Source organism: Hoplias malabaricus, chromosome 9 (genome assembly GCF_029633855.1).
Source record: "Hoplias malabaricus isolate fHopMal1 chromosome 9, fHopMal1.hap1, whole genome shotgun sequence".
NCBI classification, from domain to species: Eukaryota; Metazoa; Chordata; class Actinopteri; order Characiformes; family Erythrinidae; genus Hoplias; species Hoplias malabaricus.
Window position 1 is genome coordinate 35286014 of NC_089808.1, and position 11015 is coordinate 35297028.

The window sequence follows — 11015 nt, forward strand, 5'->3', positions numbered from 1 at the left end:
CAAGAGGAGGTGAACACAGACCCAGAGAAATCGGAGGAAAACGGAACTCTCTCTAATGGTGAAGCAAATGGTGGTGAGTTTAATTACAGTAACTACACAGTAATTACAACCCAAGAGGATAATGCTTTAAATGTTTAATCTATATATTTATCAGTGCATGACAGGTCAGAAGTAGCTGGAAGGCTATTCTTGTATCTTTAAGCTGCTGCCATTTTAAGCTGGACAAAATAACTGAAATGGCATATGATATTTTTATATCAAGGGCCAAATAAGGAGTTGAATTCAAAGAAGATCCTTCTACAGTTTTAACCATTTTCTGAATGCTGTTATAAACCTTTTTTTTAAATCTAAAAGTTCTTAACGAATGTTTTAAAGACATTTGTATAGATCATGCAGTTTAAAACTGTGATCTACTGTTTATTGTGAAGGTTGTATATGTGTAGATCTAGAGATCCAGAGCATCTTTGATGGTGTTTGGGTGTAAATTCATCTTTATGTTGATTTTATTTTCATTTCATTATTGACTTTAAGACCCTGGTGGTGAACAAAATGGCTCCCTTATCCCTCCATGGTGTTGTTCTTTATAGGCAAATTCAGACAAACAGGGTTTCTGATGTCACAAATTCAAGAAACCAATTTCATCAACCTGTGGGGCGGGACTTTTAAAGCAATTTTCATAAATGTCACATTATCTTAACTGTTCATGTGATTATCACTGTTCTGTTGCACTCTACAGATGTTACTGTCCTGGCTAAGGAGCTGGACGAGTTTGAGCTGCGTAAGATCGAAGCTCGAGCAGTAACAGGGGTCTTGGCATCCCACCCGAACAGTACAGATGTTCACATTAGCAGTTTATCACTCACTTTCCATGGCCAGGAGCTGCTGAGTGACACAAGCTTGGAGCTGAATTCAGGCAGACGCTACGGTCTCATTGGCCTTAATGGAACAGGTGTGTATGAATACCACACAACTGTTGTCATGGCTTAGTGCAGTTACATCTTCGCAGAAATGTCCAAGACGTAGTGTAAAGCCTTGCAGGTAAAGTTGTTATAAAACACAATATTTGTTACAAAGTGAGGGGTAAACTACCTATTAATTTCAGAAAAAAAGGTTTAGATGAGCAGGTCCTTGTTTATTTGCCTTATAGTGTTTATTATTTTTTGTGTTTTGAAAGTAGATTTTATTTGTGTTTACTATGATAAACATCTTTGTCCTATACATGAATAAAGTAGAGGGAATATTTAAAATGGGGGCGGCACGGTGGCACAGCAGGTAGTGTCGCAGTCACACAGCTCCAGGGTCCTGGAGGTTGTGGGTTTGATTCCGCTCCGAGTGACTGTTTGTGAGGAGTGTGGTGTGTTCTCTCTGTGTCTGTGTGGGTTTCCTCCGGGTGACTGTCTGTGAGGAGTTGGTGTGTTCTCCCTGTGTCCACGTGGGTTTCCTCCGGGTGACTGTCTGTGAGGAGTGTGGTGTGTTCTCCCTGTGTCTGCGTGGGTTTCCTCCGGGTGACTGTCTGTGAGGAGTTGGTGTGTTCTCTCTGTGTCTGCGTGGGTTTCCTCCAGGTGACTGTCTGTGAGGAGTTGGTGTGTTCTCCCTGTGTCTGTGTGGGGTTCCTCAGGGTGCTCCGGTTTCCTCCCATAGTCCAAAAACACACGTTGGTAGGTGGATTGGCGACTCCAAAGTGTCCGTAGGTGTCAGTGTGTGTGTGTGTGTGTGTCTGTGTTGCCCTGTGAAGGACTGGCGCCCCCTCCAGGGTGTATTCCCGCCTTGCGCCCAATGAGTCCAGGTAGGCTCTGGACCCACCGCGACCCTGAACTGGATAAGGGTTACAGACAATGAATGAATGATGTTTAGATGAGAAGGTCCCTGTTTATTTCCTGTATAGTGTTTACATTTATGTTTTGTGTTTTGAATGTAGATTTTATTTGTGTTTACTATGACAAACATCTATGTCCTATACATGAATAAAGTAGAGGGAATATTTAAAATGCTAATATTACATAGATAATATTGATCCATGTCATTTCTTACTCTTAAAGACCTTGTGCTAAAATAATAGACTCATTGACCAAGGGCTAATAGTGTTAAGACTCTAATGAGCAACATTTATCAGTCTCTATATGACACTTTTGGCAGGCAAGTCCATGCTGTTGTCTGCTATTGGCCACCGAGAGGTTCCTATCCCAGAGCACATAGACATCTATCATCTGACACGTGAAATGGCTCCCAGTGAGAAGACAGCATTGCAGTGTGTCATGGAGGTTGACGAGGAGAGGCTCAAACTGGAGAAGGAGGCAGAGAGACTAGCCCACGAGGACTGTGAGTTCAAAAAGGAGTTCAAATGCAACAAACTATCCTTTTTAACCCTGAAGAAAGAAATGAGGTTTATTACTATGTACTTCACCCTGTCTATAATATGCATCACAGAACACCTCACAGCTATAACTGTGTAATATACAGTTCGTGTTTGATTGACACAAGTTAATGAGTAATAAATCCTCAGACCTATTTTTAGTTAAACTCCAGATTAATAGGCTTACAATTTTTGAGTTAAATCTATGTAAAATTGTATATATTTTAATCTAAGAATGAACCTCAGTTTTCAGTTAATGGCCACAAGAGGGAGTGCTGTGACAATTTTATTTTATAACCCTGGCTTCATGGAATGAAATGTCAAACCAAGGTGATTGTACTTGTCTTTTTTCATATTGGAATCAGCTAACGGTTGTTTAATCTCTCAGATATTACTACATCAGATTGTTTAGATTGTGTCCAACCAGAATTTAATAGAAGCAGTAAATGACAGCAGACTCCATTTAAAAATATTTCCTCCCTGTAGCGGAGTGTGAAAAGCTGATGGAGATTTATGAGCGATTGGAGGAGCTGGACGCAGACAAAGCTGAGGTTCGGGCCTCACGGATACTCTATGGTTTGGGCTTCACTCCAGCCATGCAGCGCAAAAAGCTGAAAGACTTTAGTGGTGGCTGGAGAATGCGTGCCTCACTGGCCAGGTACCACATTTTTTAGAATCTAGAAAAAAATATTTTGAATGTATTTTAAATTAATTTAAATATATATTTACATAATATGTTTAAAACTTCACTTTTTCTCTGTCTCTCCTTCTCTGTGTGTATTCTCCACTCTCTCAGAGCTCTGTACATAAAGCCCTTCATGCTGCTGCTGGATGAACCCACTAACCACCTTGACCTGGATGCATGCGTATGGCTGGAGGAAGAGCTGAAATCGTATGTTGTTTTGATTAGTACCGACCTACATTTACACCCTTTTTTCTTTAACATAAAAACGTTTAATCGGACACACTTGAGATTTACGTTTTCAGTTTTGCACAGGAGCAATGAGGCAAAATAAACGTATAACAAAGAAATGTAAAAAGAGGTATTAGCAGCTTATGTCTGTCTTGGGCTGAACGTGAAGGAGGAATCTATCAGGAGCTCAACCAATAAGGTTATGTGCCGAGTAAGCGCAACAGTGGATAATAATATATTAATCACTCCTGTAAGTGATGCAGGAATATTAGATACCAGTGGTAGTCATGGCTTTGTTTGATGAGTTTGATGTCGGATATTTTAAATCTAACCCAATTGTTAAATTGCTGCAGTTTTCACATGTTGCTCGGATGTTAAACAAACACCACATGACATCTTGTAGGGTTAATTGGTCAGTCAAAACACAGGGATGTACAGTTAGGTTCATAAATATTTGACAGAGACAACATTTTTCTAATTTTGGTTCTGTATAATACCACAATGAATTTTGAACAAAACAATTCAGATGCAGTTGAAGTTCAGACTTTCAGCTTTAATTCAGTGGGTTGAACAAAATGAATGCATTTTTAAACACAATCCCTTCATTTCAGGGGCTCAAAAGTAATTGGGCAAATTAAATAATTGTAAATAAAATGTTTATTTCTAATACTTTTATTACCCTTTCTTGGCAAAGTGCCAGAACTCATGGACGTCACAAGACGCTGTGTTTCCTCATTTTTAATGCTCTGTCAGGCCCTTAACTGCAGCAGTTTTTAGTTGCTGTTTGTTTGTGGGCCTTTCTGCCCAAAGTTTAGTCTTTAACAAGTGAAATGCAGGCTCAATTGGGTTAAGATCAGGTGACTGACTTGGCCATGCAAGAATGTTCCACTTTTTTTGCTTTAATACACTCCTGTGTTGCTTTGGCTTTATGCTTTGGGTCATTGTCCATCTGTTTTATGAGTTTGATTTGGCCGAGTTATCAGTTTGGCTGGATTTGAGCACACGGTATGTCTCTGAAGACCTCAGAATTAATCCGTCTGCTTCTGTCCTGTGTAACATCAGTAAACACTAGTGATCCAGTGCCACTGGCAGCCATGCATGCCCAAGCCATCCCACCGCCTCCGCCGTGTTTTACAGACGATGTGGTATGTTTTGGATCATGCGCTGTACCACGCCTTCGCCATACTTTTTTCTTTCCATCATTCTGCGATCATCCACCACTGTTGTTTTCAGTGGGCGTCCAGGTCTTTTTGCATTGATGAGTTCACCAGTGCGTTCTTTCTTTCTCAGGATGTACCAAACTGTAGATTTAACCACTCCTAATGTTGTAGCAAATTCTTGGATGGGTTTTTTCTGTTTTTCACAGCTTAAGGATGGCTTGTTTCACCTGCGTGGAGAGCTCCTTTGACTGTTTTCTTCACAGCAAAATCTTCCAAATGCAAGCACCATCTCTCAAATCAACTCCAGGCCTTTTTGTCTGCTTAATTGAGAATGGCATAACAAAGGAAAGGCCCATACCTGCCTATGAAATAGCCTTTGAGCCAATTGTCCGATTACATCTGGTCCCTTTAAAAACAGGGTGGCACATGTAAAAGAGCTGCCTACTCCCTTTATCCAATTTTGATGTGGATACCCTCAAATGAAAGCTGAAAGTCTGGACATTATGTAACTATAACTTGAATATGTTTCAGTAAACAGGTAAAAAAATAATATTTGTGTCAGTGTCCAAATATATATGGACCTAACTGTATGTTATTTAAAGTGACAGTCCTTATGTTTTGGGGAATTGTGGATTTAGAGACCTCTCTGGTGAATATGTGTAATTGCACCAAGCCTGTGAAAGACTACTTTTAAAACGTGCGTCTACTTTCAGAACGGATGAATCTGATGAGTAGTCAGAGTCGATGGAGTATTCAGAGAGAGCTCAGTCAGTACTTGGGAAGAAAATGTCTTCAGAGGATGTAAGAGAATTATACACTGTTGTCATTCCTATCAACATAAAAACTGTGTCAAGGTTTTAAGCCATTTAAATACAGATAAATATTGTCACTGTGTACAGAAAAATGATTAATTTGTGTTATTAAATAACATCTGAATGAGTAGATGAAGACTCTGTTTGCTGTTCTAATAGCTCCACGCTCACAGTAGTTCTCGAATGTTTCCACCATTAGCATGTTTAGACATCACGCAACAGCAAAAGCTGTCAGATCCTCTTTTACAGGCTGCGCATGTGATGTAAGTACATAAAGACCTGTGAAGTACACAGAAACCCCCCAATGAAAATCTATTACCCCACTCCGTTAGTAGAATTAATATATAGGATTTTGCAAAGATGGTCGCACCAGCACATTGATGCCAGACGCCATATTTTGTACCCTCCCCACTCAGGAACACTGTTGCTTTCAAATAAAAACATAAAATTAAGGACTGCCGCTTTAACCATATAAAATAGGAGCATAATCCCTGAAACAGCTAACAGCCTTTCCTCTTGTGGGCTCTACTACAGTTGTCAATAGAAATGGACTCTGATGGACTGCATTTGAGACATGAAACTGTGTACATTGGATTCGAGGTTGCTGAAGCATTGTTTCGTGGCTGGATCCCATTGACCATTTATGCTCAACGTTATTATAAAAGGCCCTTATATTGTTTTCCAGGTTCAAGCGAATTCTTGTGCTTATCTCGCACTCCCAAGACTTTTTGAATGGTGTCTGCACCAACATCATCCATCTGCACCAGAGGAAACTGAAATACTATACAGTGAGTATGTTCACTTTTACTTAGTATGCTGCCCTGCAAAGTAAGTTTAACACCTGACGCATATGAAGCCTATAGCTTTGTTTATTTACATTACCATTTATTTAACATAGAACCTAAATAGCTTAAAAAATGAATGGGCTGTGCCTTGAACTTGTGACGTCAGTGTCTTTGGTGGTCTGTTCTTGATTGAAGGGTAATTATGACCAGTACGTGAAGACGAGGGAAGAACTAGAGGAGAACCAGATGAAACGCTACAACTGGGAGCAGGATCAGATTTCACACATGAAAGTAAAACACTGTTGTCCTGTATTCGTTCTTTCACCTCTCTCCAAAAGTAAATGTTTTGAACATTCTGCCTGATTTCCTGAGGTTTCTTTCCCCATCCACAACCTAAAATATTCAGTTTTATTTGGATATTAATTCAATTGCTAAGACTTCCATTTGGAAACAAGGTAATTCATGTTCTACAGCAAAATTAAGTAAACAAATTCAAGGGTCTTCAGTTTTACTGGAAATTTCCAGTATCGCAACTTAAATAAATAAATAAAGTGTGCAAGTGTATACTCTGCAGAGCATGCTTTAAAAATATGCATTATATTTTCTCACAGAAAGGCAATGTCACAGTCTCTTGCATATGGCTAAATGTTATTAGGAGAATACTTAATCGATTTACGATAAGTAGGTTTTCTGTAATGTTTAGAATCCTCAATGATTTCTCTGTATTTTTGACTTTCTGGATAGAACTACATTGCTCGGTTTGGTCATGGCTCAGCTAAGTTGGCACGTCAGGCTCAAAGCAAAGAGAAGACCCTGCAGAAGATGGTGGCCTCAGGCCTGACCTCTCGTGTGGTCAGCGATAAGGTCCGGCACACACACACACACACTCACTCTTTTCTTGCAGTAATAACCATTATACCGTTGTTCTGTAAAACATATTGTGAAATATCTTTTGTACCAATGTCTAGTAGCTATTGCCTAATGTATGATGTTGACACAGAGCTGCAAATGATAAGTGACTCTTCACTTACATCTCCCCACCAGTTCTTTTCTGGGTTCAAAACTGCAATGAGAGGGCAGATAGTAAATGATATGAACAAATGTTGGTAGAAATGATCAGAGTTAGTGTTTCTTCTGAAATGAGGGATATTTATAATTTCCCCCTATTACAGGAACAGAAGGCTTTGCAGTAGATGTTGTGATATTAGTTGGTAGATTGGAGTGCTTTTAACCAAATAAATTTCAGTGAAGTCAGGTACTGAAGCTGGATGATTAATTTATGATCACAATTGACACTCAGACTTATCCCAAAGGTCTTGGATGTTGTTCCGTTACTTCAGGATCCTGAAACAGTTCCACTGCTACACAATCTCAGGTCCCCCGCCACATGGCTGGGAGATTTATAACCCATCTTGTCTATGCTTGATTAGGCATGGAGACTATAGGCAATGCTTTTCTATGGAGATAACTTGGGTACAATTTAGTAAATGTAACAACAGTATGTGCACATTTTAATTAGTTTGGGCTTGAAATATAGGTTATTCACATGTGTATAAGTGAATTACATCATTTAGACATGTAAATCCAATGCATAGTTATCTTCTTATTTATTATTCCTTTTTTTTTGCTATAAGATTTTGTCATAAAGTGATTTAACCCAGAAATTGTGTTCTCTCGTGTGTTTTTCTGTGTGCTGTAGACTTTGTCGTTTTATTTTCCTCCATGTGGGCAGATCCCCCCTCCTGTCATCATGGTTCAGAATGTCAGTTTCAGATATTCAGAGGACACGGTATGTATTTATCCTCGCAAAAATCAAGTGATATATAGGATAGCAGTTCAGTAACCCACGTGGATACACTGTGTTATAGTGCTGATATATCATCAGACAATAGCCCTTTGACTCCGTATAAACCTGCATCAGTTACCATAAAGCCATTTTTAATCATTGTCAGTTTTTGTGTTATGACAACACTTGTTAGAATCAGCTGTTCATGTAGGCCTGTGTCAGCTTTCATGAAAGGCCCTTGTAGGTGCCATGTGGACTTATGAACAATGACCTGCTCTAGATACACTACATAGTGGATTGTATAGCCTGTATACTTTGTAATATGCCTGTATTACCTGTGGATCTTAATACTACAGAATAGTTATTCAAAAACCGTCTTTCTTACTTACTTACCTCTCTTCCTTTCATTCTAAAAGCCATATATTTATAAGAACCTGGAGTTTGGCATTGACCTGGACACTCGAGTGGCTCTTGTGGGGCCCAATGGAGCAGGGAAATCCACACTACTGAAACTGCTAATGGGAGAGGTCAGCTGGGGGTTTCATTAATATTTGAATGTATTTTGCTGACATATTGCTGAATGTTGATGTGTGTTTACAGTCTATTTTTATATAAATATATTTGTTTTCTCAATTTTCCTCTTAGCTCCTTCCGACTGATGGTATGATCAGAAAGCATTCACATGTGAAAATTGGCAGGTATCACCAGGTGAGCCAAATGACATAGTCACTCTGAGAATGATCCACCACTCAAACCATACCTGCTCTGTGGGGGTCCTGAGCACTGAAGAACAGGGTGAATGGGTGAAAATAAAGTATACAGAGCAACAAATGGAGACTGTACTGTATTATCAGTGGAACTGAGAATGGCCAGTAAGTGTAGAAACAAAGAAACAAGGAGGTGGTCATATATAAAACAATATAAATGCTTGGCAAGATGTTGATACATTTGGGTCAAAAGCACTTTACCATAGTAGCCATAGTACTTTTTCATATAAAATATTGTTTTTTTTTCATATGATATTGTTTTTAATGCTGACTTTTATGTCTGAGCTTTGTATTGTTTGTTTCCTGTAGCATCTGACAGAACAGCTGGAGTTGGATTTATCCCCTCTTGAGTATATGATGAAGTGCTACCCTGAGATCAAAGAGAAAGAGGAGATGAGGAAGATTATTGGACGCTACGGCCTTACAGGCAAACAACAGGTGTGTGTCGTCTACATCCATCTTGTTATGTCAGAACTAAAGCTTTAGATTTATATATTTATTTATTTCACATTTGTCCATATGTTTTTCCATTTATATAGATAAGTAATAATGTGGTTGGAGTTGTTCCAGTGTGTGATGGTTTAGACATGCAGTTTGCACAGTGCTATTCTAGTATTTATGAACTTGACATATTTCTTAGCCTCATTTATATTTAAGGCATCTTGCAAATCAATTGCACTTTGAACCATATTTAATCAAAAGGTAGACAAATGCAGGGTTAGGAATCTTCCCAAGGACTCAATGGTTTGTTGTCGAGTCTATTCTTCAAGAGGTTAACCACTGAGCTCCTCCTGCAGGTGAGTCCCATCAGGAACCTCTCAGATGGTCAGAAGTGCCGCGTTTGCTTCGCTTGGCTGGCCTGGCAAAACCCCCACATGCTGTTCCTGGATGAGCCGACCAATCACCTGGATATTGAGACAATTGATGCATTGGCAGAGGCCATCAATGAGTTTGAAGGGGGGATGATGCTTGTCAGTCACGACTTCAGACTTATTCAACAGGTACTGATTACTTTTACTTAAACTTGCGGTGATTACGTATCGGTCCAGATACTGAAAATGCTACATTTTAATTCCAGGTGGCTCAGGAGATCTGGGTGTGTGAGAAGCAGACTATCACCAAATGGAACACAGACATTCTGGCATATAAGGAGCACTTGAAGTCAAAAATTGATAAACAGACGCATGATGTTTGAAGCTCTGTGAACTGGACTCTTTCATCTGTATCAAGGATAGGATATCTTCCTTTGCTCTTCTTACTATATGCATGTAAACAAACTTTTCAGTAAGCACTATATATGAACTCTCTCTACGATGTTGAGGGGAACGTTTCAACAGGCCAACCTCTACTGAAAGCTCCAAAATAGACCATGCATCAATCAGATAGCAATCAGGCAGTCTTTCATTATTAGTTTGGTTTTTATTTAATATCAAATATGCAATATCGTCAAATAAATATTTGTCCATATACAGGTGTAATGATGCAAATTTCCTGGGTCTCTCACATTCACAAGATCTTCAAAAAGGAGACGAGCACTGACAAACTGAGTTTAATAATCCCATGATCCACATTCAAGCATCCTTCATACAGACATGACAAGATAAAAACGTTAAAGAGCTACTAAGAATGTTCTTCTCGTGTTTGTATTATAAAAAAAATCCCAATCCCAACAATCCCAATTTCCACAAGTTTTATTTTCCTCATAAATGAGTGACAGGAACCTGGGTTGAGAAGTTTCCCAATATTTTTAACGAAATGAAAATGCTGGGACCAGGCTGTTTCCATTTCCTAACTCCCACCAATTAAAATGTGTAATCCTTGGACCGGAGTCCACTGATCATTCTCAATGGCCATTGAGTGACATAAAAGTCACATGACTTCTGATCTGGCTGCTCAGACAGAGTAGCAGTGCCACAGACTGTATATGGATTGAATTTCGATATCACATATGAAAGTTGCCCAAATCCATCCATCCATCCATCCATTATCTGTAACCGCTTATCCAATTTTAGGGTCGCGGGGGGTCCAGAGCCTACCTGGAATCATCGGGCGCAAGGCGGGAATACACCCTGGAGGGGACGCCAGTCCTTCACAGGAAGTTGCCCAAATCTAAATTTATAAATCAGATTCAGTGTGATTCACACAGCCAAACAAATGATATATTTATGTCAAAATACAGATCAGTCTTGGGCCACTTTTACCTGCTGTGTGAATGTATGATGTAATATGATGTATATGATGAAACTTATGTAGGATGAAAGTACAAGTTGAGTCATTTTATTACGTTCCATAGTGCAATCCAAGTCAAGGCAATATTGGCAAACCAAACTAACTTAAATAAACAGTTTATATAGATTACTAAAACCAGATTACATAGATGACAAGAAACAAGCTATAGAATAACTGACATGAAATCAAGGCCTAGTACACAATTGTCAA

The 11015-nt window shown here is 39.2% G+C and overlaps 1 protein-coding gene across 2 annotated transcripts in view; it reads left to right on the forward strand.

Moving 5' to 3' along the window:
- The window catches only part of abcf2b (ATP-binding cassette, sub-family F (GCN20), member 2b), an 11566-nt gene extending 1423 nt beyond the window's left edge, over positions 1–10143 (forward strand). For both annotated transcript variants that reach the window (XM_066680899.1, XM_066680898.1), the window contains exons 2-15: positions 1–73; positions 737–949; positions 2137–2319; positions 2840–3011; positions 3150–3245; positions 5924–6026; positions 6219–6314; positions 6768–6887; positions 7723–7812; positions 8226–8336; positions 8455–8517; positions 8886–9014; positions 9374–9577; positions 9655–10143. The exon at positions 1–73 is cut by the window's left edge and continues 94 nt beyond it. In XM_066680899.1, coding sequence (XP_066536996.1) covers positions 1–73; positions 737–949; positions 2137–2319; positions 2840–3011; positions 3150–3245; positions 5924–6026; positions 6219–6314; positions 6768–6887; positions 7723–7812; positions 8226–8336; positions 8455–8517; positions 8886–9014; positions 9374–9577; positions 9655–9771 — 1770 coding nt within the window. In that variant the 3' untranslated portion in view covers positions 9772–10143. The remainder of the gene's footprint in view (positions 74–736; positions 950–2136; positions 2320–2839; positions 3012–3149; positions 3246–5923; positions 6027–6218; positions 6315–6767; positions 6888–7722; positions 7813–8225; positions 8337–8454; positions 8518–8885; positions 9015–9373; positions 9578–9654) is intronic.
- The last annotated feature ends 872 nt before the right edge of the window (positions 10144–11015 follow it).